The sequence below is a fragment of the Narcine bancroftii genome, chromosome 4 (genome assembly GCF_036971445.1).
Source record: "Narcine bancroftii isolate sNarBan1 chromosome 4, sNarBan1.hap1, whole genome shotgun sequence".
NCBI classification, from domain to species: Eukaryota; Metazoa; Chordata; class Chondrichthyes; order Torpediniformes; family Narcinidae; genus Narcine; species Narcine bancroftii.
The window spans coordinates 249,786,649-249,813,405 of record NC_091472.1 but is presented as its reverse complement, the minus strand read 5'-3'; the positions used below and the strand labels follow the sequence as shown (position 1 = coordinate 249,813,405).

At 46.8% G+C, this 26,757-nt stretch overlaps 2 protein-coding genes across 11 annotated transcripts in view; one reads left to right on the top strand and one right to left on the bottom strand.

Moving 5' to 3' along the window:
• hibch (3-hydroxyisobutyryl-CoA hydrolase) overlaps positions 1-5,364 on the bottom strand; it is a 135,161-nt gene extending 129,797 nt beyond the window's left edge. For 4 of the 5 annotated variants that reach the window (XM_069934675.1, XM_069934677.1, XM_069934680.1 and 1 more), the window contains exons 1-2: positions 5,250-5,364; positions 1,245-1,287 (exon numbers count right to left, since the gene is read on the bottom strand). In XM_069934675.1, coding sequence (XP_069790776.1) covers positions 1,245-1,287; positions 5,250-5,281 — 75 coding nt within the window. In that variant the 5' untranslated portion in view covers positions 5,282-5,364. The other variant, XM_069934678.1, reaches the window with a different exon arrangement.
• Positions 1-26,757, top strand: part of LOC138761838 (inositol polyphosphate 1-phosphatase-like) — a 146,627-nt gene that overhangs the window by 37,322 nt on the left and 82,548 nt on the right. For 2 of the 6 annotated variants that reach the window (XM_069934674.1, XM_069934666.1), the window contains exon 1: positions 22,243-22,339. The gene's annotated coding sequence lies outside the window, so the exon portion shown is untranslated. Of the gene's footprint in view, positions 1-7,619; positions 7,776-10,053; positions 10,444-13,553; positions 14,192-15,030; positions 15,110-18,934; positions 19,015-19,434; positions 19,767-21,833; positions 22,002-22,242; positions 22,340-26,757 lie in introns of those variants that run through there. The other 4 variants (XM_069934667.1, XM_069934670.1, XM_069934668.1 and 1 more) reach the window with 4 other exon arrangements.

The following is a 26,757-nucleotide window of genomic DNA, read 5'->3' as shown; positions in this document are numbered from 1 at the left end:
CTGCCAAACTAGTTTAACCTTTTCCCAACAACTCAAGCAAACCTGCCCACCTGTCCAGATGCAACCCATCCTTTTAGTTCAGATCATTCCTTCTCCAGAAGTGATCCCAATGATCCATGAATTTGAGCACCTGCTCTCGCACCAAGTCTTCAGCCACACATTTATCTGCCATGACTTCCTATCCTGCTCTCACTAGTTAGCAATCCAGAGATGACAACCCTCGAGGTTCTTCTTTTCAGTTTCCTTCCCGACTCTTCATAGTCCGTCTTCATGATCTTGTCCCTTTTCCATCAATATCATTAGTACAAATGTAAACCAAAACATCTGGCTACTCATCCTTCCACGAGAATGCTGTGGTCTCTATCTGAAATGTCCCTGATCCTGGCACCTGGGAGGCAACATACGATCCGGGAGTCTTGATCTTGTTTACAGAACATCCCATCTGCTCTCCTAACTGACGAATCCCCTAATCACCATCGGTCTCCTCTTCTCTCCCTTCTCTTCTGAGTCCAAGGGCTAGATTCTGTGCCAGATTCCTTACCACTACAACTTCTCCCTAGTAGACTGTTCCCCCACCCCAACAGTATCCAAAACAGTATACATTATTGAGGGGAATGGCCACAGTGGTGCCCTGCATTAATTACCTATTTTCCTTCCCTCTCAGTTACCTGCCTCTTGCCTTTTCGTCTGACTAACTCATTTAGCTTCTGTCTATCACCTCCTCTGTCTCCTGAATGATCCAGAGTTCATCCAGCTCCAGTTCCCTAACATGGTCTGTGAGGAGCTGCAGCTGGATGCACTCTTTACAGTTATTAGGGACACTTGTGTTGTCTCAGATTTCCCACATCCTGTAATTGGAGCATACCATTGCCCTAGCTACCATCTCCACAACGTACTCTAGCCATAAATGGAATTGAAATATTAGCTGTTTTTTCTCTCTCTCCTGACACTGCTTGACTCGAGTTTTTAAAAAGCAATTTTTGTATTTGTTCCTGTGCTTAAAATGGTTATAGTTCTTTGGATGTTTGTAATTTGTTCCTGTCTGGTTAAAATCAAGTGGACTCTTTAGCATTTGCTGTCCAAGATGTGGAATGACAACTATGTAGGCACTAGGAATGACTATCAACTCCTTCTTCATTGACTACGGTTGACACCCCCATTCAAATCAGGGATTATTCTCCGTTTCTGCAAACATGCAATTTCAGCTTCACAAGAGAAAAATTGAAAAAATAATACATCCTTACCAAATGTTTCTGTACAATCTGTAATCTGGAAAATGCTCTTACCCTGAAATTAAAAACAACATGAATTGATAAACTGCTGAAATCAAACAAGATTTTGCCATTATTGCTGACAATTGGCAGTTTCTTGTTGGAGGATGATTTTTTTAATGTCTATAAATTCAAGAGATAGAGAGCCTGATGTTCATATTAGATAATGTAATAGGTAACTTGAGAGGGCTGAATGGCCTCAATCTTTTCCTTTTCATGGTTCCAATGGTGTTAATGAACTAAAAGTATTGAGGAATCTATGTCCCTTTATTACTGTCTTTGGTAGCCTTCCATGCTTTAACTGTCTCTTGTTTTGTTTACAAATCCCTTTGAAGAGAGAAGCAGAGGTTCCTCGCTGTAGTGATGTAATGTATTATGCTGACTGCTTGTTATTGGTTATGACTGTAGATTGGCTCCACCCTACTAGTATAGCAGATGGTGCAACTTATCCCACTGGTCAGTAGAGGTGGCTTCTTCTGTTCATAAAAGCCTATAGAATGATATAAGTCTGGTCCTTGCTTATGGCATATCACTCGCTGCATAAGACTATGATCTAAAACATAAACCAGCACACAAAACAACCATGCTGATGTGCTATCTTCCCTACCCCTAGCAGAAACTAAGCAAAAAGACAAGATAATAAAGTGGACACTGGAGGCTACAGCTATCAATCAAGAACAACTTCACCTTCTATCTATTAGAGTGAAAATAATCAGTAAAGAAGTACAAAAAGTAGCTATTCTGTCAAGGGTCCTCTACTTCATATCAAATGGATGGCCCGAGGCCAAAACAATATCGAAAGAACTAAAACAAGATGCCATAAAATATCAACTGAGGTACGTTGTTTATTGTGGGGAACCAGAACAATTATTCCTACAAAATGGTAAATAGCTATGACATCAGAACTCTACCTCAACCACTCAGAGATGGTTCGAATGAAGGTGTTGGCATGTATGCATGTCTGGTGGTCCTGAATAGGCCTGGACATTGAACAAACTGTAAGATGTGGCACTTGTCAAGATGCGCAACCCTGTCAAGGCAAATCCATGAAAATGGCCATCACAAACCTGGCACAGGATTGATTTCACTGATCCGTTCATGGGGGGAAAAACTCCCTCATTGTGGTCGATGCACACTCCAAATGGCCAGTGGTAGTACACAAGGAAAACAACAGACCAGACCATTGAAAAATTGCTAAGTATATTTGCATTGCATGGATTACTGATTGAACTGGCTTCTGATAATGGTCCACAGTTTGTATCAGAGGCTTTTAAGGTATTCCTATGGAATAACAGTATTCAACACATCCTGTCATCACCCTCCCACCCAGTACAAATGGAGACCATGGGTGAGAGTAGTTATCCTTAAAAAACTAAGTCCTTGTTCTCATTCTATACTGGTGGGGACTAAAATATGGAAACAACACATCGATCACTTCAGAGCGATGGATGATCTTATGGCCACACCCAAGGCTCACGATCCTGATGAGATACCAGATGAAATTCCATAGGCTTATACTATTCCAGATGAAATTCCATGGGCCTATCCTACTGTGAATGTTCCAGAATTACCTTCGAGGAATGAGGCTGTCTAAACCAAGCAGACCCATGATTCAAGCAAGCAGCCCTGCTCAACAACAGTCCCATGCAATGTCCGGATATGGTTGCCAAAGACCAACTTCACAGTCCACACCACCAGCCAAGCTACCACCCAAAAAGCAAAGAGTCTGGAGAAGATGCAAAGCATCTTGATGGATTCCTCCTCTCTGAGACGATCACAGGAGGGGGAAAATGTCTTTCTGAGCGACTGAAGAACTATGTTCAGTGACTTGGCGGTTTAATATTACATACTTACTTTATAGTTCATCCTCACCACTAGTCCCCAGACACCACATAGTTATTGTAATTTAGTAATAGTGTTGCCTGTCTATAATTCCCACAAAGCATTTATTTTGTGGGGGTGGTGGGAGGAAAGAGTGTTATATATATATATACGCCTGTGTGTGTATGACATCATCACGCGGAGTATAATGACATTGTCATTCACATATATTGTGTACTGGGAGAACCAGTTAGTACTTTATTAAACAATGAATGAAGCATAACATCTCTGCATGAAGTGCTTTCTGAACATCAAATACATGCATCCTAACATCCCACCAAATTGTCAACCTCTTAGCACAGGACAGTCAATTTTCTGTCTGACCAATTCTCCAACCCAATGCTGACCTTGTATGCTCAGCTATCATTTTTTTTTCAATATTTTATTTTTGATTTTCAAAGACTTGTATAAATTCAAACAACGCAATCTCTTTCAACAATAATATATAACATACCGCGTCTATTTTTCGCCTACCCCCTCCCCCCTTACCCTAATATGCTCAGCTATCACTTCCCCCTTCCAAAACTCCCTCCAGAATTTCTGTTCAATTGCCAATGAAAGCCTTGCCATCCATGCCCTTATTTTGGATGGTGGCATTAATATGGCCTTGGTGAAAACCTGGATAGCTGCCAACATCTTTCTCCTAACTGAAGACTATCTACCTGCAACTTCCACCATTTTGCCATCCCAAACCACTGCAGTTCACCTTGTTTCCTTCTCCCATGTTGCGGAATTCTCTTCCCAGTCAGCAAATTCACCTTGCCCTACATTTCTTTTCTCTCCATTAAAATCTTAATCTTCTTCCATCTACTCAATTACTTTAAAAATTTCTTCCCCCATTTGGTCACTGTACCAAGACTTCTTACCAGTGATTTTAATCTTCACTTTAATTGATCCACTGCCTTTCTTTTATTCTATTACTATCCTGGGCATAATGTGTTAAACAGATCTCATCTCCAGTATTTTAAATTCAAGGGGCACAGGTGCCATTTCCCTGATCGGCACAGCCACAAGCTGTTCTAAGAAGCACAGGTGTAAATGACAACAAATTTAGGTTTTCCCCAAATACAAGACCATCATCAACTTCTAAAAATGAAGGAAAAATTCCCACAATCCCACCACTATTTAAAAACATATTACATCAGGAAGGCTGAACTTCTTTCCATTTGATAGCGTGGCAATAGAGACAATATCTCCAGTACCTTCACTGTAGTTTTGCTCCTTGCATTGGCTGGGTAAACACTGAGCAAAGAAAAAATAAACTGCTGGAGGAACTATGGCGGGGGGGGGGGGGGGGGCGGTGGGGGAGGTAGACGTTCCCCCCTCCCCCTCTGTGATCGTCTCAGAGAGGAGGAATCCATCAAGGTGCTTTGCATCTTCTCCAGACTCTTTGCTTTTTGGGTGGTAGCTTGCTTGGTGGTGAGGACTGTGAAGTTTGACTTTTCAGGTCGAGATTTGAACAGAGATCCAGATAAAGAGTCTTTGCCCGAAACGTGAGTTCCTCCAGCAGTTTGCTTTTTTCTTTCCTGCGGCAGATTCCAGCGTCTCCAGTATCTTGCGACTCTGTCGACTTGATACAGAGATGATCTTCAAATTTCCAGGACTCACCCTTTACGTTAACAACATGAAATACGAACTCTCCCTCGCTACGAAAACCCATGTGTAATGAAGGCAAGGCACTTTGTGGGAATTTGAGAGTACTTGGCGTGAGCGTCTTCGGATCGAAAAATAGGTTATTTTTAATGGGGAAAAAGGAACTAATGGAAGCACTGTGAGTACTATAGAAATTATACAAAAGGGGTTACTGCTGTACATTAATAGCAGACAACTCTTTGATCATGGAGTACTGGAGAAAACAGGCGTTGACCACAATGGCTCGCATGTTAAAACACGTTTTATAACGTGAGCATTAACAAAAGTCATGTCCAATTTCTCACCGACTTCACCTTGAAATGACAGCATAAGTAAGAGGCAACAGTACTTGTGCTAATAATGCCCGAAGTGTGCCCGCAACCAACTTGAAGCAAGATACGGGGTCTCTACGACTCCTTTGCAGTATGGCCAACGATGAACATCCTTCGGTGTCCAGCTACCCACCTGAGCGAAGTGCTCAAGCCCCAGAAACTCATGGCGGCACCGCCTTCCAAACTCGACCCAGAGATTCCACTCGCGGCTGGCAACGTCACTCCGCGATGAGCTCGGCGCCTTTCCTTCTCCCCGCCCGTGACAACGACCCCTCGTGGCTGGATGGATGTCCATGGCTCTTTGCAAGGTGTTCAGTCACGATTCCATTTATTGTTATGGAGGCAAAAAATAAACTTTCCTTTGCATGGCCTGTAAATGCAGCCAAAGAAGCGATATTGTTGAATAGAAAGAGATGCAAAAAAAAAAGTCCCTTCATTGCGTCTGCAGTGACCTGTGAAGCGATGAACGTCAGCTCAAGGCATCCAATTCGCATCTCATCGACCTCTGGTTGCGAACCCTCAAAGCGTTAGGAAGCCACCTTCACAAATCCTGCGCCACTCCCTGGACCCCAGAAGCCAGTTCCTAACAGCCTGGTGTGAGGCCTTCAGGAGCTGAGCCCCAAGCCGGAGCTTGGTCTACTGCTCTGGCTTCCCACGCTGGAAAGTGTCTCTTCTCCTCTCCTCTTCCCCCCCCCCTCTCCTCTTTCCCCCCCCCTCTCCTCTTCCCCCCCCCCCTCTCCTCTTCCCCCCCCCTCTCCTCTTCCCCCCCCTCTCCTCTTCCCCCCCCTCCCCACTCTCCTCTCCCCCCCCTCCCCACTCTCCTCTCCCCCCCTCCCCACTCTCCTCTCCCCCCTCCCCACTCTCCTCTCCCCCCCTCCCCACTCTCCTCTCCCGCCCCTCCCCAATCTCCTCTTCCCCCCTCCCCACTCTCCTCTTCCCCCCTCCCCACTCTCCTCTTCCCCCCTCCCCACTCTCCTCTTCCCCCCCTCCCCACTCTCCTCTCCTCTCCCACTCTCCTCTCCCCCCCCACTCTCCTCTCCCCCCCACTCTCCTCTCCCCCCCACTCTCCTCTCCCCCCACTCTCCTCTCCCCCCCACTCTCCTCTCCCCCCCACTCTCCTCTCCCCCCCACTCTCCTCTCCCCCCCACTCTCCTCTCCCCCCCACTCACCTCTCCCCCCCACTCTCCTCTCCCCCCCCACTCTCCTCTCCCCCCCCACTCTCCTCTCCCCCCCACTCTCCTCTCCCCCACCCCCACTCTCCTCTCCCCCCCCACTCTCCTCTCCCCCCCCACTCTCCTCTCCCCCCCCACTCTCCTCTCCCCCACCCCCACTCTCCTCTCCCCCCCCACTCTCCTCTCCCCCCCCACTCTCCTCTCCCCCCCCACTCTCCTCTCCCCCCCCACTCTCCTCTCCCCCCCCACTCTCCTCTCCCCCCCACTCTCCTCTCCCCCCCCACTCTCCTCTCCCCCCCCCACTCTCCTCTCCCCCCCCCACTCTCCTCTCTCTCCCCCCCACTCTCCTCTCCCCCCCCTCCCCACTCTCCTCTCCCCCCCTCCCCACTCTCCTCTCCCCCCCTCCCCACTCTCCTCTCCCCCCCCTCCCCACTCTCCTCTCCCCCCCTCCCCACTCTCCTCTCCCCCCCACTCTCCTCTCCCCCCCCCACTCTCCTCTCCCCCCCCACTCTCCTCTCCCCCCCCCACTCTCCTCTCCCCCCCACTCTCCTCTCCCCCCCACTCTCCTCTCCCCCCCACTCTCCTCTCCCCCCCACTCTCCTCTCCCCCCCCACTCTCCTCTCCCCCCCCACTCTCCTCTCCCCCCCACTCTCCTCTCCCCCCCCACTCTCCTCTCCCCCCCCACTCTCCTCTCCCCCCCCACTCTCCTCTCCCCCCCCACTCTCCTCTCCCCCCCCCACTCTCCTCTCCCCCCCACTCTCCTCTCCCCCCCCACTCTCCTCTCCCCCCCCACTCTCCTCTCCCCCCCACTCTCCTCTCCCCCCCCACTCTCCTCTCCCCCCCCACTCTCCTCTCCCCCCCCACTCTCCTCTCCCCCCACTCTCCTCTCCCCCCTCTCCTCTCCCCCCCCACTCTCCGCTCCCCCCCACTCTCCTCTCCCCCCCCCACTCTCCTCTCCCCCCCCACTCTCCTCTCCCCCCCCCACTCTCCTCTCCCCCCCCACTCTCCTCTCCCCCCCCACTCTCCTCTCCCCCCCCCACTCTCCTCTCCCCCCCCCACTCTCCTCTCCCCCCCCCACTCTCCTCTCCCCCCCCCACTCTCCTCTCCCCCCCCACTCTCCTCTCCCCCCCCACTCTCCTCTCCCCCCCCCACTCTCCTCTCCCCCCCCCACTCTCCTCTCCCCCCCCCACTCTCCTCTCCCCCCCCACTCTCCTCTCCCCCCCTCCCCACTCTCCTCTCCCCCCCTCCCCACTCTCCTCTCCCCCCCTCCCCCCCTCCCAAAAAGCTTCTACTTTTCGGCTGGGGATGTGTCCTCCTGCATCGTTCTGCTGCTTCCTCTGAATCCACCACTCAAAGCCTAGGCAGCCAATCCTGCATCCAGACCACTTGAGGACATCATAGGAGAAACTTGGCTAAATGATGTACAAACAACGACCTTGCACTCAATATCACCAAGACCAAGGAGCTGATTGTAGACTTTTGCAAAGGTAAAACAGAGATGTACAATCCAGCAATCATTGGAGGGTTCAAAGGTGGAGAGGGTGAGCAAATTCATATTCCTGGGAGTCACTATCTCAGAGGCCTTTTTCTTCTCCTATCACATGAATGCCATTGTAAAGAAAGCAGATCAACACTTCTACTGCCTCAGGAGTTTGCAGAAGCTCAGTATATCATTAGAAACCTTGGCAAACTACAGAAGTGTAAAGTAAGGTCCATTACCAAAGTCTGCGCCCATAATGTGAATCACAGTAGATGCAATCGAATGCCCAATGCTGAGGTTTAGGTTTCCAAGGCAACAGTTCTTACCTATCTTAGAGTTATTTGCATAATAGGTGACAAAAGCTATTTCTTACTGGTTGCTGGAATGATTCTAGCTGAAATCAGTGATGGGGTTGCAGCAGTCTGTTGAGATGAGCATTTTGTAGACCCTCACATCGAGAAGAACATTTTGAAGGGTAAACCTGTTGTGGTGTGTGGGGGGGGGGGTTGACTGAGAGAGCTCAAAAGACAGATTAGTCAGGGTCTACCTACCTTGGGGTGTATGGAGGGGTTGCACAACTGGTGGGGAGAGCCTGCTGTGCCCTTTTCAGGTAGCTTGTCCACCTTTGATCCCCACCTGATGCTCAGCTATCACCTGTGGCTCCAAGTAACTGTAGCACATGCAGCGACCACACCCCAGTAAACCATCTTGGCAGACAGGCTAAACAGGTGCGGGTAGCCAATGAGTCTTTGAACCTCAGTGAGGTAGAGGTCTGTCTATCCCAGTGTGTGAAGTCTGGCCAAGGGTCAAGCAGGTCCAGCAGGCACTGTGGAACACTAAGAGCATGCAAGACACTTGGACGTTCTGGTCATTCACTGCAGCAAGAGAGGTCTCCAGCCGTAATGGTTGTCTGTGCCACTGGATGAAGGTCTCCCTTCTGCTGAGAGAGTGGCATCGCCCCTATGCCTGTTCCATTTAAAACTCAAAATTGCACAGGTTTCTGTTGTGTCTTCTTTGAACCAAAGGACTACCAATATACCTTCAGTGGGGGAGGACCAAAGGGGAGGCTGGTCCAGGTCAGAGTGGACAGTGCATGGGAAGCTCCATCCCCACAGGGCTTCTGCCTGCAGTGCTCTCTCCAGAGAGCATATGTCTCTGTAAATCACTGGCAGGGTGACGTCACCAAACTTTGCCTCAACCCTGAAAACTTGAGTGGGGTTCTCCGCTCCGTGTATTCCAATCCCTCCAGGAGGGTAATGGCTTCCCAGAATGCCTTTCTGGTTGCCAATCCCATGAGGGACATGTTCACCCCTCTAAGGGGGGCTTGTGTGGTCACTAAATAGCCCACTGAGGCACCAGTTACCTTCGTGCTCCCTGGGAAGTAGTGCTAGCGGGTGCCTTTATTGATGCCCTCAATAAGTGCCCACTCCCAAAAATCGGTGTCCCTTTTCCATTGGCCCCATTTTAGGAAGACAGGGAGCCTGGTCCAGAGCACCATCATCTGTTCTGGCCCCTTCTGGCGGCACCTGCAAAGTGTTGGCAATCATCTGTTGTCAGACAGTCCACCCAGGGTGCTCACTTTTTGATGAGAGAGAAGAGAATGGGGATCCTCCTTATCTCCCATCTGAGGCAGCAGTATGGCTAAGTGTTCACCTGGCCCTCTGGTGGTATCAGTTATCCCTTTAACAAAGTAGTCCCAGGATTCGATCATCTCCCAGTGATAGACATCTACGTGCCCACCTGAGGTCCACCATTTTCGGCTACCTCACCATTTTGGAGGGTTGGTGAGGTATCCTCGTGGCAGACCTGGGACTGCATGGTCACTTGTTGGACTTTAAAGGCTTGGGTATGCAGAGAGGAGGAAGTGTGTGGTGGAATTCAGTTTCCTCTGGGTTATCACCATTCATCTACACATACCCATCCCCCAAACATATGTCAATCCCCTCCCCCTGCTGGACAATGGCTCTGGACTTTTTCTGAGTCAAGCTGCAGCCAAATCAGTGAGCTGCTTGCAGCTGCTGCGTTTCAATCAGCATGGAAGCTATCTCATGATTTTAATTTCTAAATTGGTCACTTGCCCTTGGGCAATCTGCACAGCCTCTTATAGTACACAACAGTGAGGCTGCAGGGATTCTATCTCCCTATCTTTCTAGGCGCCCTGATTACTTAACTCTGACATGATACCCCACTGGCGCTTAATGGCTCGCCCACAGCTCCCCTCGGCCTTGGGAAACCCCACTAACTCCAGAGGGGAGATCACATAGTGGCCTATCTTCTTTCTGCAGATCACAGCAGTACTATCACGTGGTGAGCACCCTGGACCAGGACACAGCGAGCCAAGTGGCCAACTTCATCCAGGAGCCCCCATCGGAAGGCGCATACACTGCCTTCAAGGCACTTGCTAATCGAGACCTTTGGGCTCTCACAGCATGAGAGAAGGGCATGCCTGCTCCACCTTGATGGGCTAGGAGACAGGCCCCCATCAGCCCTCATGAACAAGATGCATCATGTTCGAGCAGGCATTCCTGGAGCAACTACCTGAGGACGTTCAACTGCTCCTGGCAGATGCTGACCTCAGCGACTCCCGGAAAGTCACAGCACAAGCGGACATTCCGTGGAAACAGAGAAGAGAGTGCTCGGCATCCGTGGGGCTCGTCGCTAAACCCCTGTCTTAGGTAAACGTATACCTCTCATTTTGTTCGTTTTGGATTGGTCACAGTGTTTGAGCTACCGAAAGAAAATAGACACACACACCGAGAGCAGTTCAGTTTATACAAATGTTTATTAGAAATTCAAAAGCTGATTTCAAACTACAATATGCAAGCCCTTCCCAACTATACTTATCAAAGCCTGGACTGGTCCCAACTGCCGAAGCGAGGCTTGCACACTTGTAGTAGGTTGTCAGGGCGCCGGTAGCAGCTTCTCCACCTCCCCCAACCGGGACGTTGGCTGGACTCTAGAAGTTCTTTTTCTTGCTGAGAGATGTTGCCACCTCTTGGAGAGTCTCAAACTTCAGCAGCGGGACCATGGCTTATATTACTCAAAAACTGCTTACCCAAGCACCTATTCTCAACACAGCAAGAAAGATAAGCGAGCAAGCTAGCATGCCTAGACTTCTGTCGAATAACATTTTCAGCTTATCACTTTGAATACAATGGTTTATTTTGCATCAAGGCTAGGCCTCTGATAGTCTGTGACCAAAACAAGCAGGAAGATTAAATATTCTTGGTACACAGATGTCCTTTCGTCAGATAACAGCATCTCTGGCCCCTCGGTGGAATTTAGCTTATGTCTGTTGATTCTAAAAAAACAAGCAGGTTCTCAGCCTTGCAGAAGCAAAGGCTGCAAAAGTAAGAAACACGGTTTAAATCTTCCATTACAACCCCTCAGCCAGAACTGTGCAGACCCACTGAAGGAACAGCAGCCCCACAGAGGAAGCAATCCCAACGACCAGTGGTGCTTCCACCACCAGAAATGGGGTTCCAGAGCCTGCCGGTGCAGGCCACCATGCACGTTGCAGGGAAACACCAGGGCCAGCCATCACTAATGGCCACATTTGGGATCGCCAGTCCAAATAGCGTTTCTTTGTGGACACAGGAGCAGAGGTCAGCCTCCTGCACCTGTTCGGACAGGACACCAGGAACAGGCAGTTGTGCCCCACACTGAGGGCAGCCAACAACAGCACGATCTGGAGGCAGCCTTTTTTTGTGGGTGTTCATGCTGGCCAAAGATGAATAGCCGTTCTTCGGGGCAGACTTCCTGCGCGCCCATATCCTGCTTGTGGACCTCAAGGGTTGAAGACTTGTCCATGCCAAGATTTTACAAACTCTCCCCCTCAAAGATGCCAAGCTCCCAGCACTCCACCTGGACTCCGTGTAGCGATCCACAGATGAATACGCCAAGGTCCTGGCTGAGTTCCTGGGAGTGCTCACCCCCCAAATTCACCACAGTAATGCTCCGGCATGGAGCTCAGCACCATATCCTGACCCAAGGCCCGCCACTCCATGCACGAGCAAGACACCTCCTTCCAGAGAAGCTCCAGCTGGTGAGAGGAATTCAAGAAGAGCTCAGCATCATATGGTGGTCAGACAGCCCATGGGCTTCTCCCCTGCATATGGTGCCCAAAGGCACTGGGGGCATCGGAGACCATGAGGTGACTACCGTCGGCTCAATGAGGTCATAACACCAGATCGCTACCTCGTGCCGAACATCCAGGACTTTGCGGCTATTCTACACGGGGCAAAGATCTTTTCCAAAGTGGACCTCATGCAGGGATATCAACAGATCCCAGTACACCCTGATGATATCACCAAGACCACCATCATCACCCCGTTCGGCCTGTTCAAATTCCTGCAAATTCCATTTGGGCTAAAGAATGCCGCACAAACCTTCCAGCAACTAATGGACGCAGTGGGCCAAGACTTGGGCGGCGCCTTCATGTACCTGGACGACATCTTGGTGGTGAGCAAGAACCAACTCAAGCATATGGCGAACCTCCGCAACCTCTATACCCAACTGAGCGAGTTCAGCCTGATGATCAACCCAGACAAATGCCAGTTCAGGTTGGAGGCCATCGACTTCCTGGGCCATAGGATAACCAGGGAAGGAGCCACACCATTACCCAGCAAGATGGAGGCCATCCAGAAGTGTTCTAGGCCCAGCACAACCAAGGGACTACAGGAGTTTGTGGGAATGATGAACTTCTACCACATGTTCATTCTCTTGGCTGCACGGATCATACAGCCCTTGTTTGCCTGGATGACAGGCAAGGTGAAGGACATTACATGGGATGAGGAATCAGCAGAGGCCTTCATGAAGGCCAAAGAAGCCCTGCAGGTGCTGCTCTTCCTGCACATCCCAGGGCAGACACTCCAACAGCTCTGACGATGGATGCCTCATGATCGGCGATCGGCGGAGTTCTGGAGCAGCAGACTGAAGGAGGTTGGTGGCCGCTGGCTTTTTTCAGCAAACATCTGCGTCTTCCAGAACTGAAGTACAGCATTTTGGACAGAGAGCTACTAGTGCTGCACTTGGCCATTCACCAATTCAGATACTTCCTTGAGGGCAGGACTTTTACGACATTCACAGACCACAAGCCCCTGATCTTCTCCTTGGCCAAGATCTCGGACCCCTGGTCAGCCTGCCAGCAGTGTCACCTGTCTTACATCTTGGAATACATCACAGATGTAAGGCACATCTCCGGCAAGGACAATATGGTGGCCGATGCACTGTCCAGACAGAGTATCCATGAGCTATCAAGGGGAGTAGATTTTGTTGCATTGGTGGAAGCACATCAAGATGACAAGGAGATGTCCCAGTACAGGACAGCCATATCAGGACTGCAGATCCAGAACATTCCAGTCAGCACAGGTAACATCAATTTCCTATGCAACATGGCCACCGACCAGGTCAGACCTATCGTCCCAGCAGCTTGGAGACTGCAGGTTTTCGATTCCATCCATGGGCTGGCTCACCTGTCCATCAGGACCAAGGTCCGTCTGGTGGCCAACAAATACGTCTGGCATGGATTGCAAAAACAAGTCAGCGGGTGGGCAAAGGCTTGCATGCAGGGCCAAACAACCAAGGTACAGCAGCATACCAAGACCCCACCTCAGCACTTCGAGCTGCAAAGCGAAGGTTCGATCACAATCTACATGGACATAGTAGGATCCTTGCCAGTATCCCAGGGTTTCCACTACCTGTTCACGGTGGTCAATCACTTCATCAGGTGGCTGGTCACAGTCCCGCTGGCAGACACATCCACAACCTTGTGCGCCAGGGCTCTCATCTTGTCCAGGATGGCACAGTTCGGGTTACTATCCCACATCACATCGGACAGAGGGACCCAGTTCACCTCCAGCCTGTGGTCGGACCTCACCAGCCTGTGGGCACCCAGCTGTACCACACAATGCACTCATGACCAGACTCCAAGGACTTAACTGGGTGGACGAGCTACCATGGACAATGTTGGGTATCCACACGGCACCCAAGGAGGACTTCCTTGGCCGAACTCCACTGGTGGTCCCAGGGGAATTGGTACCATCCCCAGACAGACAGCAGGATGCCTCAGCAATAAAACAATAAATTAAAAAGCAAGATGCAGAAAAGTGGCTTCCTGGCCTCCACTCCCAATATCAATGTCCCAGCTTCCAATCTCTGCTCCGATTCTCAATGATCCAACATGTCTGTGGTGTAAAGATCCTGAACCAAGTCTTGGAATAGAGGGGCAGGCTGTAGTGCATGTTCATTCTAGGATAGATTGAGTGATTTTGGTCTTTTCTCCTTAGAGCAACGGAAGATGAGTGGTGACCTGATAGAGGTGTACAAGATGATGAAAGACATTGATCATGTGGTTGGCCAGGGGCTTTTATCCCAGGGCTGAAATGGCTAACATCAGGGGGCATAGATTTACTGTGCTTGTGAGTAAGTATACTTGGGATGTAAGATGTGAATTCTTCACACAGAGAATGGTGGGTGAATGAAATGCGCTGATGGCAATGATGGTGGACGCAATCGGTCCTTTTAAGAGACTGTGAGATAGGCACACGGAACTGAGAAAAATGGAGAGTTATGCAGAAAGAACATTCTCAGTAGTTGACAGAGTAGGTTATGTAGGCACATTGTGGGCTATTTTGAGGAAGAAATCTCACCATGTGGTGCATCTCTAACTAGTCTTGGAGCAACAATGATGTAGAGTGGATGATCAGGTTCAGTTGGCATCAAGAGATTAAATACACATTTGCTGGGAAAGGACTTTAGGTAAGTGCGTTTGGCTGTGATAAATTCAAAAGTTTAATTTGACTAAATGTGATGAATATTGAAACAGATCACATCATCAGAATTAATAGTTCTTGAGCCATTCCATTTGGTGCCTGACCAGCATTGAAGTATGTTGTTAGAATCAACTCCAAAAATATTGTCTGAAAGCATTAAGAGGGAAGAGGATGGCCCTAGGTAAACATAGTGAACAGCATGCCTCTGCCAGAATTTAATGCTTACAATGTGATCCTCAAGCAGTTCAGAATCAATTGAGCGATATGATTTGGCAAGATTTACTTAACATCACATCAAAGTCCCTACTTTGATGAATTAATCCTAAAAGGAATTTGTATACATAGGCCAACAACATATTGTTACCACAGTGTGGAGAAAATAATTACTGTCTGCTTACCTCATGTCTATAGATAGTTCCCAATGGCCAAGGACAGCTATCAAAATTTATTATTAAATGATAATTATGATTTATGTTTGGTTCATCATAGTTCTCCAAATAAGAAACCATCACAACAGCCAAAAGTGTCCAATCAAATTTCCAGAGTGATATGAAATGACCCAAAGAAGGTAATTTTCATATGCTTTTATGAAAAAAATACAATTTTCAATTGCTATGCAATAGATTTCCCAGATGTAAGTTCTTTAAATGCCTTTATATGCAGTGGATTTGTTTTGGCTAAACTTCAGAACTTCTGCCTTTGCATTTTCTTTTGAGACATTTCTACCCGATAGAAGATGCACAATGACTTTGGGGATGTGACCTCTGAGAGTTCATCAGATGATGGTTGGGTGATTATTCCATTTTATCTTATCTCCTCTCTATGTGTGCATTGAGTGTGAATGGGGCTGAGAGGTGCACAGTGGTGCAAGACTTGTGCAGCTGGGTTCCAGCCTCTGAATTTCTGGCAACTAATTTGTCTTTCTTATAATTCAATAAATTATTGCTATTCTTTATTTAAAATACACATAATTTCAGCAATTATTTGAAAAGGCTTCAACAAAATGTTAATTTTAAACATTAATCGTCAATAATTTAAGAGCAACTTCAGCACCAACATATACCATATATTTTGGCGTATAAGTTGACCGGCAGATAGGTGGACCTCCCCTTTTTAGCCTCATTTTACTGATTTTATGGTATATCTGGCATACAAGTCGACCCTAATTTTTCAGGTTGTCTGGGCCTCCCAGGAGCAACCCAAAATGTTTTAAAATACCCCAATTGCAAGTAACAAAGCTGTAAATTAAGTAAGTAAAAAATAACCTTGGCCTATGGTGATTGACAGATCATAGCGCTAGAGCGGCGACATCGGCTCCTGGCAGGAGCAGGAATCTCAGCCTACCAGGCAGCAGCGGTGACTGCGATGTCGGGGTCCCAGATAGAATTGATTATGGTGGTCCCTAACAGTAGGGACGTACTGGGGTGCAGCGGCACCGGCGGTGGGGAGGTGTTTCCAACATTGACTTATACGCCTCACTGAAATCACTCAGTGTCCATGGATTGGCCTCCAGTACTCCCACTGCCTCCACAGTCACACAGACTTCAGTACCAACCATTGGCAACCCGAGCTCCAGATCAAAACCTCTGAGATGATCAGGAAACCCTCAGCACTCTCTCTCTCATCTCAGTTCTGATACCTGGTACACCTTCAGCCTGTCTCCAGCAGTTCACAGCCTGGTGTGAATCCCTTGATCGCAGTTGCCAGCAGCCCGCTGCCTGAGTGTGTTCCTCACCTTGAATTATTGATAGCCCACTGCCTGTGAGTTCTTCAACCTCAGAGTGCCTTGCTCGACCCCACCATCCTGTGGCTTAGGGTCATCTCCTCTGCTTCTTCTCAAATGGTGGGGGGTGGGTGTGGTTGGTCTCTCCATTTTCTCCTGCCCTGTGCCAGTCTTCAGCTTGCCTGGAGTTTGCAACCTCTTGAGGCCACTGCTGAACATAGGTGAGTATCTTGGGCTCAAACCCCCATGGTTGCAGGATTTTAAAATAAACCAGCGCCAGCTCCTTTCACAGGCCATTTAAAACCTGCACGGAGCTGATGGCAGTTGGATTGGGCAGTTGGACCCTGCGAGAGAGTCCTGTGTTTCCACTCTCCACAGGTCTGCTCCAGGGGCAGAGCTGATGTTACAGCAGTTCTGGCAACGCTGCTGTTTTCTTTCCTGTTGGAATTGTGGAGAGAAATGTTCTAGATGGAGTTATCCAGAAAATTGTGAAGTGTTGAGCTATGGGAAGTCAAATGTGAAAGAAAAGTGTGCAGTAAATGACAAAAATCTTTAGTGCAATGATGTACACTGATATGAGGACCCTGTGGTAAAAGTTGTGTGTCACTGGAAATAGATGACATCCAATGCCACTGCTTTGAGTCAGTAGACTGGTCTGTATTCAAGGATTCAATGATCAACCTGAATGAATACACCATCACCATCACTGACTTCATTATCAGATGTGTAGAAGACTATGTGCCAGAGAGAACAATCTATGTGTTCCCAACCAGGGCAACGTGGTTGGCATAGCAGTTAGTTCAATGCCTTTACAGCGCCAGCAATCGGGACTTGGATTTGAATCCCACCCTATCTGTAAGGAGTTTGTACCTTCTTCCCGTATCTACATGGTTTTTCCTTGGGGAGGCTTTGTTTTCCTCCCACCATGTAAAATGTACTGGGGGTGTAGGTTAAATGGGTGTAAATTGGGCGGCACAGACTCGAGGGCCAAAATGGCCTGTTACTGTGCTGTATGTGTAAAAAAACAAACAAACCATGACTGAACAACAATGTAAAAGTTCCATTATTGTCACATAATACTACATTTAGAATGTAACATATATGAAATTCTTTACTTTTGTCTAACATAAGGAAGACAGAGAGTTGCCACTTTGTCAAGCACCCCTCACAGAAATGAGGCCCCAGCATGGAACAAACTTGCAACCCCTGTTTATAAGCCAATGCTCTTACCACTGAGCTATCAGAGCCTCTCATAACTCAGGACTTAAGGTCAGGAATGTTGCAACCTGTTCCCAGACAAGAAATCCAGCTATGACCTGCACAAGGCCATCAGTACTGAACCAGACTTATTTCCAAATAAAATTCACAGACACCAGGTGACTGTCTCAGGGCATACGTACCATCGTGGACTATAAAGCTAAACTTGGCAAATAACAAATAACTTTGTATCCCTTCCAATGAGCTCAGTGCATTCTACAATTACCTCAAGCAGGAGGCCAGTGAGTCAGTGGAACACATCTCTTCAACCCTCACCCATTGTCATTGCCATAGATGGCAAACTGGCCTCCCATAGAGTGAACCCACAAAAAGTGACTGTGGACATGTTCTCCATGCCTGTGCAGACCAGCTGCAGGACATTTACAGACATCTTTAACCTCTCTCTCCAACAGGCTGAAATACCCACTTGCCTCAAAAGGCCAATATTATCCCAGTGCCAAGGAGGAATGTATTGATGAACATAAATGGCTGTGGGCCAGTGGTTCAAGAGGTTTCTCATGGCTCACATTATCAGAATTTATTGTCATGAACAAGTCATGAAATTCAGTGTTCTGCAGCAGCATCGTAGAGCAAACATGCATATTATAACCACATTACCATTAAAAAAAAACAATAATAGTGAACAAAAAGTAAGGCACTGTCTTTGGATTATTTACTATTCAGGAGTCTGATGGCAGCAGGGAAGATGCTGTCCTTGCTCCACTGAGTGCTTAGCTTTAGGCTCTTGTACCTTTTCCCCAATGGTAGCAGAGTGAAGAGGGCATGGACTGGATGGTGGGGGGTCTTTGAGGATAGAGGCTGCTTATTTAAGACTCCGCCTCATGTAGATGTCCCCGGTGGAGTGAAGTATGGTGCCTGCAGGCCGAGCTAACAATCCTCTTGAGTTTATTCTTTTCTGAGAGTTAGCGCCTCCACACCAGGCAGTGATGCAACCAGCCAGAATGCTCTCCACGGTACACCTGTAGAGGTTTACGAGAGTATTCAGTGACCTAACGAATCTCCTCAGACACCTCACAATGTATAGCTGCTGGGCGAGCCTTCTTTGTGATTGCTTCAATGTGGGGGCTCCAGGACAGATCCATGGAGATGTTGACACCCAGGAATTTGAAATTCTTGACCCTCTCCACTACTGAGCCCTTGAGGAGGACTGGGTCAAGACTTCCTCCTGAAGTCCACAATCATCTTCTTGGTTTTGCTGTTGCTGAGCGCAAAATTTGTTGTCATTACCACCATTCAATGAAGTGATCCATCTCCCTCCTGGACGCTTCCTCATTGCTGTTGGTGATTCTGCCAACAACTATGGTGTCATCCGCAAACTTGTAGATGGCATTGGAACATCTCCTGTCCACCATCCATGCTTGACTGACTTCAATTCATTTACCACTCCAATAGATCTACCACAGATGCCTTGCTTTCAGCCCTGGAACACCTGGGCAACAAGCACACCTCCATCAGACCGCAAATAGAGATAGGTAAGTTGTCTCCATTGATGGGGGAGGCTAGAACTAGAGGACAGAGCCTCAGGATTCAGGGTAGTAGATTTAGGACAGAGGTAAGGAGGAACTACTTTTCCCAGAGAGTGCTGAATCTATGGAATTAACTGCTCATTAAAGCAGTGGAGGCTACCTCAGTAAATAGATTTAAGACAAGATTGGATAGATTTTTACTTAGTAGGGGAATAAGGGATATGGGGAAAAGGCAGGTTAGTGGAGATAAGCCTATCATCAGATCAGCCTTGATCTTATTAATGGCGGAGCAGATTCGACAGGCCGAATGGCCTATTCCTGCTCCTATTTCTTATGTTCACTGACTGCAGTCTGTCTTCAACATAATCATTGTTGTGGCTATCCCTCGTAATCGAGGATGTTGACCTTCATTCTGTTTATCCACAGAGCTGATGCCTATGTGTGTGTTTGCTTAACATGTACTTCATGTTGTACTCTAAGAAGCACACAATACTTCACAAATCAACCAATTAATACCAATGGCATGAAAACCATGATGATTGGAGCTGATGGATTTGTTGCAGCCTTCATCTGTTCAGAGTAACTTTTCCTGCCTCTTCCACCGTTGAGGACTTGGTTGGATTGTTCTTTGTCAGGGACCTCACCCTCGTCCTTACCATCATGGGTGACCCTACCAGGAGCATGGTTCCAGATGGCATAACTCTCAGGATCACAGGACCATACAAGCTTCTCCACCACGACAAAGTAACAACATAATGGTACGAAATAGACTAATCTTCCAACTACATAATACTACTTTGGTCTCAGCACCCACCTCTACTATTGGATCTCTAATTTTCCAACCCTCAGTCTGCAGTCAGTGAGGATTGATGACAGCATCTCCTTCATGATCATCCTCTACTTTGAGCCCAATATGGCCTTGTATTCAGCCCCCTACTACATTCCCTGTACACCCATGACTGTGTTGCCAAGCATTGCTCCAATTCCATCTATAAATTTGCAGATCAAAGCTCCATCATGGGCAGGATCACTAACGATAATGAGTCAGAGTACAGAAGGGATATAGAGGGACTAGTGGCTTGGTGACAGGACTACAACCTCTCCCTCATCATCAGAAAGACCAAGGAGCTGGTTATAGATTTCCAGAAGAGGGCTAGAGTTCCCTCCCCTGTCTACATCAACGGTGATAGATGGAGATTAAACAGTTGACCCTTAGTTGATGACTTTTCTGCTAAGAGAAACATTTCCTTTCTATTCAATATGAAGAGGCCACAATGTGTGTTAATGACTCAAATATATCACCCTTCAGTTTATTTTTCTTCAAAGAAAACAAACTCAGCTTTTGCGAGCCTGTCAAGCTTTGACATCATCAAATCTCCACTGAAACCACTAAAGCTGTTACTTCCTTCCTGTGTTGTGAGCAGACCTATATATCTCCTAGTCCTCACAAAGTTTCATAAAAGACAAAAGTGCCGGAGAAACTCAACATGTCACACAACATCTAAAAGCAGTAAAGGGATCTAACCCCTCCTATTATTACCTCAGCTTTTTACTCTGACCCTCCCACCTATATCCACCCCTTACCTATACTCCTTGCCCTACTCGTTCTTCCCTCTTTACCTCTCTTCCCCCCACCTTTTAATTCAGGCACTTGCCTGCTTTTTGCTCATATCTTGATGAAGGGCTCAAGCCCAAAACATTGGTTACCCTTTACTTCCTATAGATACTGCCTGACCTGCTGAGTTTCTCCAGCACTTTGTTCATTGAATTACAATCACAGCAGATTTCCTTGTTTAACTCATGAATATTTTCATGGTTTCAAAGTGACCTTCTTCCAGTTCCACTCTATGCCTCAGCCAATAAAGGTAGGCATCACTAGGGTCTACTTAAATAGCATAGCTGCCTAAGATAACAATAGAAAATGTTCAGCAGGCCAAGCAGCATCTGCATCATTTTTGCCAAGGCTTCTGTGCCAGGCTTCTATCAAATTGAAAACTTCACAAAGGTAGAAATGGTAAAGATGCAAAGGAATATGACCACCTCCCAGCCTAGTAGCTTCCTAATTGGGATGAATATCTATTCCTTCAAAGTCCTTGCAGCCTATATGAAAGGCCAAGCAGTGATTTCAGAAGAGTTGTGGTCATAAAACCATATTGCACAGATACAGGCCCTTTGGCCCAACTAGTTCATTCCAAATCCAAACTAGTCCTATTTGCTTGCATTTGGCTATATGGCTCCAAACCTATGTAGCTGTCTAAATGTCCTTTAAACATCATGATTGTGTCTGCCTCTGCAGCTTCCTTCTGCCAGACCTTTCCACATACCTACCACCATCTGGATGAAAAAAATTACCCCTCAGGTCCCTTTTAAAACTTTTTTTTTGGAATATTTTATTTTTGATTTTCATAGACTCATAAGAATTCAAATGAACAATACAATGCCTTTCAACACTCACATAACATAGAGTTTGTATTTATTCCCCCACCCCACTCAACCGAGAATATCGTCATATAAATTATACAGATACAAATACTGGTGGGGTCAACGACCTCTACAGAAACCTAGGAAAAAGCCTAGGGGGGAAATAAACAACCAGGGTGACTAAATAACAAAAGGAACAAACATTTTAAAAAGAACGAAAAACAAAACGAATAAAGCACTCACTCGTCTGCATCATGTCCCACTTCCTTAATCCCACTCATTTCCCTGCTGGAATGGATTATTGCAGTATCCATAATTTGAAGGGGGAGGGGGGGCTAGTCAAATCTGTGTACAAATGTATTTCAAATAGGGTTGCCACACTCTAACGGATATTTTCTCCTAAGATTGTAGGTGATTTTCTTCAGGGGAATGCAACTCTGCATTTCCATATTCCATCGTGTGGTATTTAACTGGGAATCGGACTTCCACATAACACTTGAAAATGGCACCTTCACGAACTGGATTTGGTATTTGGACAGTCTAAAACTCACGGCCACAATATCTCCCAGAAGGTACAACTTTTAACTTTAAACAAATGCCCGCTGGTTTATGGACTCTCTCACCCTGGGAAACAGAATGTGACCATTCAAGAAATAGAGTTAGAAATCTATGTCTCTCGAAAAAAAAATTTTTAAACCATCCGAACCTTTTCATTTTAAGCATGTTATTGTTGTTAAAAGCGAATTCGTTTATTGGGCTATTTGGCCTTATTCTGCGCAATGGATTGAGGATGATTTTCAGGTTTCAGCCTCCGGGCGGCAGCTTCGCGGTGCCAGTTCCTGACACCAGAACAACACTGGAGCTTTCGAACAGCTCGCGTTCGCATCCATCACGAAGCAGAGGCGTGAGTGTAAGTGCAATTGTCAGTGGGATCTGTCGTCTGCCTTCTCCCCACTTATAGCAGAGCATGGGATACTCTCTTTGACAGTCCAAGCAGCCACCAAGTCAAATCTCGGGGGGGGGGGGGGGGGTGCGCGGACACCAACAACACATTCGCAAGGCAGAGCGGAGATCCCGGAGGGGAGGCATGGTTGCGTTGGTCTAATATGCGAGAATGGCTGTTTTAAAGATTCACACCTAATAGTAATTGTAATGAATACGTGTCAGATCTGTTTTATTTCGTTGTATGGTCTGGGTGTTCCGCGTTGGCCATTGCTGTATGTGGGTCCGGACAGGGAGCAAAACCCCATATCAGAAGGGAAAAAATGACCCCGGAGGGCAAACGTTTTCACCCGTGTTTCTGATGGGCATTCTCAGCTAATCTTCGTCTCCCACACCCCCCCCCACTAGAATCCTGCTTGCACCGCAAAGCAACGAGAATGTCTCGGAGAAGAGCCTCCAGTGCAGACCGAGCACCTCATCTCTTGCATGCTGCGGTTACTTTGTGCATACATTCACTGCATAGTTTTATTACTTAAATGCACGTTAAATGTTCATTTGGGGAGAACTTATTTTCGCATGAGTAATACTCTTGAATTGGCACATCACTGACGTTATTCCCACCGCCATTCTCTCTGCAGCCTTCCTTTCCCGGGACACCAGTCCTTGGAGCATTGTGCTGTACAAATAGATAAATAATCAACCTCTAGCGTTATCGCAAGTGCGCTTCCAGCTGTCCATTGATTTGCACGCCCAAAACGGAAATTACAAGCGATTAGAAAGGGTTCTAACGCTGTCATCCTGGAATCATTTAATTAGGTGTCTGAAATAAGGCTCAAAGAAATAGCGACAATCCACCTCACAGGATCTTTGACCTACCATCAATTGGGAAGGAGGTACAGAAGCATCAAAATCTGGACTGCCGTGCGGGGAAATAGCTTCTTCCGCAGGCTGTGACATTTAAGAATGGTATCCTGTAACCTTGGTGATCTCTTAAATGAAACGAGTAAATTATCCGAAATATTCATACATATTTATTTTATATTATATATTTATGTACATATGTGATTATTATGCGCTGTGTTTTGTGAGTGTGTATGGTAGTAATTTGTAAATTCGGGTGATGATGACCTTGAACTTGTAATACCTGGATTATGTGCAAGGTCAGAGAAGGAATAAGTTAAAAAAATGAACTGTTTTGCATTCTACCCCTTCACTGTGTTGTATCATGTACTGTTCCTTGGGTCTGTGGTATCTGCTCACCAAATCAAATAACAAGTGAATCTGTTGCCGGGCATAATTCTGCCTGTTGAGCTAAAGGTCCAAAATAAGTTGCAAGGTTGATAATCGGAAAAAGACGGAGAAAATAATGTTTCCACACATGCAGGAGACCAAAGTGTGGTTTGATAAATATGATAGCTATTTAGTCCTGGAATAAATGCAATGTGGAATTCAGGAAATGACTACTTTATCCTAGAATATGAAACTCAATGCTGCAAAAATTAACTGACTTGAATAGCACAGATGCTATTGAATAGCCCAGAAAAAAATAAGGTAAGGGAAATAAATAAACCAAGTGTTGCAATTTTTTTCAACACTTCAACTCCAATTATCCAAAATTAGGATATTCAAAACAAATCAGAAATCCTCATTTATCTGAAATTTTTTCAGAGCCAAATTGACAAGGCATGTTGGGCTGCTGGTGGCAGCGGGTACCTTGAGCTGCCTCCAGCAGCCAGAACGTCGGGCTCCCAGCAGGAGAGGGGCCTCGGTGTTGGTGTTTGGTGGCGGCCAGCAGATTTTGGGGTGAGAATTAAACATTATTTAAATGCTTAAAAAGCCTTCACTTGTTTGTTTTTGTTTAAACACTGTTACAAGTGATTTGCTGGTTGCTACTGGGATGATTTTAAAAAATCAACCAGTTCTCTGAAAAAAAAACCTTTATCTGATATAGGCCTAGTCCCGATCATTTCAGATAATTGGAATTCCAATGTACTTTGAAACTGCTTTATTTTCTTCGTGTGAATAACAGCAATAACATTTCCAGGTGTGTCAAATACTAGGTTTAGGTGAGAGTGGAATGTGGAAGTAAAGTTTTTACTAAGGTGGTAGATGCCTGGAATACATTACCCATGGAAGGTCTTAGAAGCAACAGTAAAGAGGTATTTAGACAAGCACATGAACAGGGAGAGAAAAGAGGATGCAGATCAGATGTAGACAGATGAGATTAGATTGGCATCATGGTCAGCACAGACTTGGTCAAAGGGGCTGCATTGTTCTGTTCTATGTTCTCTTCATTTGAAGGGAACTTCAGGTGTGAGGGAGCCTTGTGGTTTTGAAATGGTTTCTGTGTCAGGAACATAGTTTGATGCCATTCAGTTGTGTAATGCGCCATTTGGACTAGTGCAAAGGAACCAAGATCACATAGACCTGGAACAAGTGTCATGGCTGAAGATAACAAAAAAAAAACAACTGCTGATTGTAGAAAATTTGAATAAAAACAAAAAATATGAAAATGCTCAGCAGTTGAGGCAACTTCTGGGAAGAGAAAAACAGAGTTAACATTTTGGGTCAAAGACCAGTTGTCAGAGCATTCCGGACACAGCGCTGCAGCCTGAGGGCTTCACTATCCATTGCATGGACCAGACACCAGCATCAGGAAAAGGCAGAAGAGGCAGTGTTTGCCTCATCATCAAATCATTGTGGTGCACAGAAGTAAAGGTTATATCACAGTCCTGCTCCCCCAACCTAGAACATCTGGTGACCATTCTCTCTGCCAAGGGAGTTTTCCACCATCTTCCTGGTTACAGTGTACATTCCACCCTAGACTAACATCAGACTAGAAAGAGTGAGCACTGTAATCAGCAGGCCATGAGACACCACACCCTGATGTCATTGCGATCATTGCAGGCGGCTTCAACCAAACCAGACTGAAGAAATCTCTGACAAACTATCATCAACGTTTCAACTTTGCAACCAGAGGAGCCAAAATACTTGACCACTGTTACACTACTATCGAGAACGCCTGCTTTGCTGTCTCACACCCGCACTTTGGCAAGTCTGATCACCTGGCTGTACTTCTACAAACGGCATACAGGCATAAACTGAGGACTGCCTCACCAGTGGTGAAGATGGTGAAAGTATGGTTGAAGGAAGCAGAGGAGTGTGTGCAGAACTCCTTTGAGTCAGTGGACTAGACCATATTCAAGATCCATCTTCATTTTGAATGAATATGCCACGGCTGTAACTGACTTCATCAGGACCTGTGTGTATGAGTATGTGCCCACACAAACACACAAAGGATTTGCAGCCTGCTGAAGGCTAGATTGATGGTGTATAAAAACGGTGATCCAGAAGTCCATAAGAAGGCCAGGTAAAATCTACAGAAGGCTATCTTAAACAGCAAAGAAACAATTCTGAGTGGTTAGAAACAATATCAGATACTTGCCAGTTATGGCCAGGCTTGCAGGCCTTTACATCCTACAAGGCAAAGCCTAACATCATAAACAGCTGTGATGCTTCTCTTCCAGATGAACTGAACACCTTTTATGTTGACTTTGAAAAGCAGAATTCAATTATACCGGTGAGAATCCCTGCAGAAGCTGGCAATCCTGTGATCTGTTTCAGAGGCCATCAGAACATTTTTCAAGAGAGTACTGAAAATCTGTGCCAATCAACTAGCCGGAGTGTTCACAGACATTTTGTATCTCTCACTGCTGCAGTTGGAGGTTCCCACCTGATTCTAAAGGGCATCAATCATACCAGTGCCCATGAAGAGCAGGGTGAGCTACCTCAATGAAATGCCTTGAGAGGTTGGAAATGGCCAGAATTTACTCATATCTAAGCAAAGACCTGGACCCACTGCAATTTGCCTATCACTATAATAGTGTTCTACAGCAGATGCAATCTCACTCAGCCCTGGATCACCTGGACAACAGCAATATCTACATCTGCATGCTTTTCATCAATTATAGCTAAACTTTCAACACCATTATCTCTTCCGTACTGGTCAGCAAGCTTCAAAACCTGGCTCTCTGTACAGGGCCAGATTAACATAATAGCAAGAGTAGCAAATGCTACTGGGCCTGTAATTGCAAGGGCCCCCACATTTATGTACAATGAATTATGAGAAACATTTTTGTTTTCATCTTTGTACAGTTGCTATCAGATTCCACTGATAGGATGGGTTGATAAACCCTGATTAAAGGGGATCATTTGGCTAAAATCTCTAACCTAAAATTTAATCTGGGTTATTAACACAGACTATTCCTGGCAGTTCACGCAACGGGTCAATGCGGGAACAATGGCGCTGACACTGGTAGAGCAGTTGCAGCTGTGTGGGGGATTATGAGTAACCAAGACGGTCATTGATCCCGCATGCCACCAGTC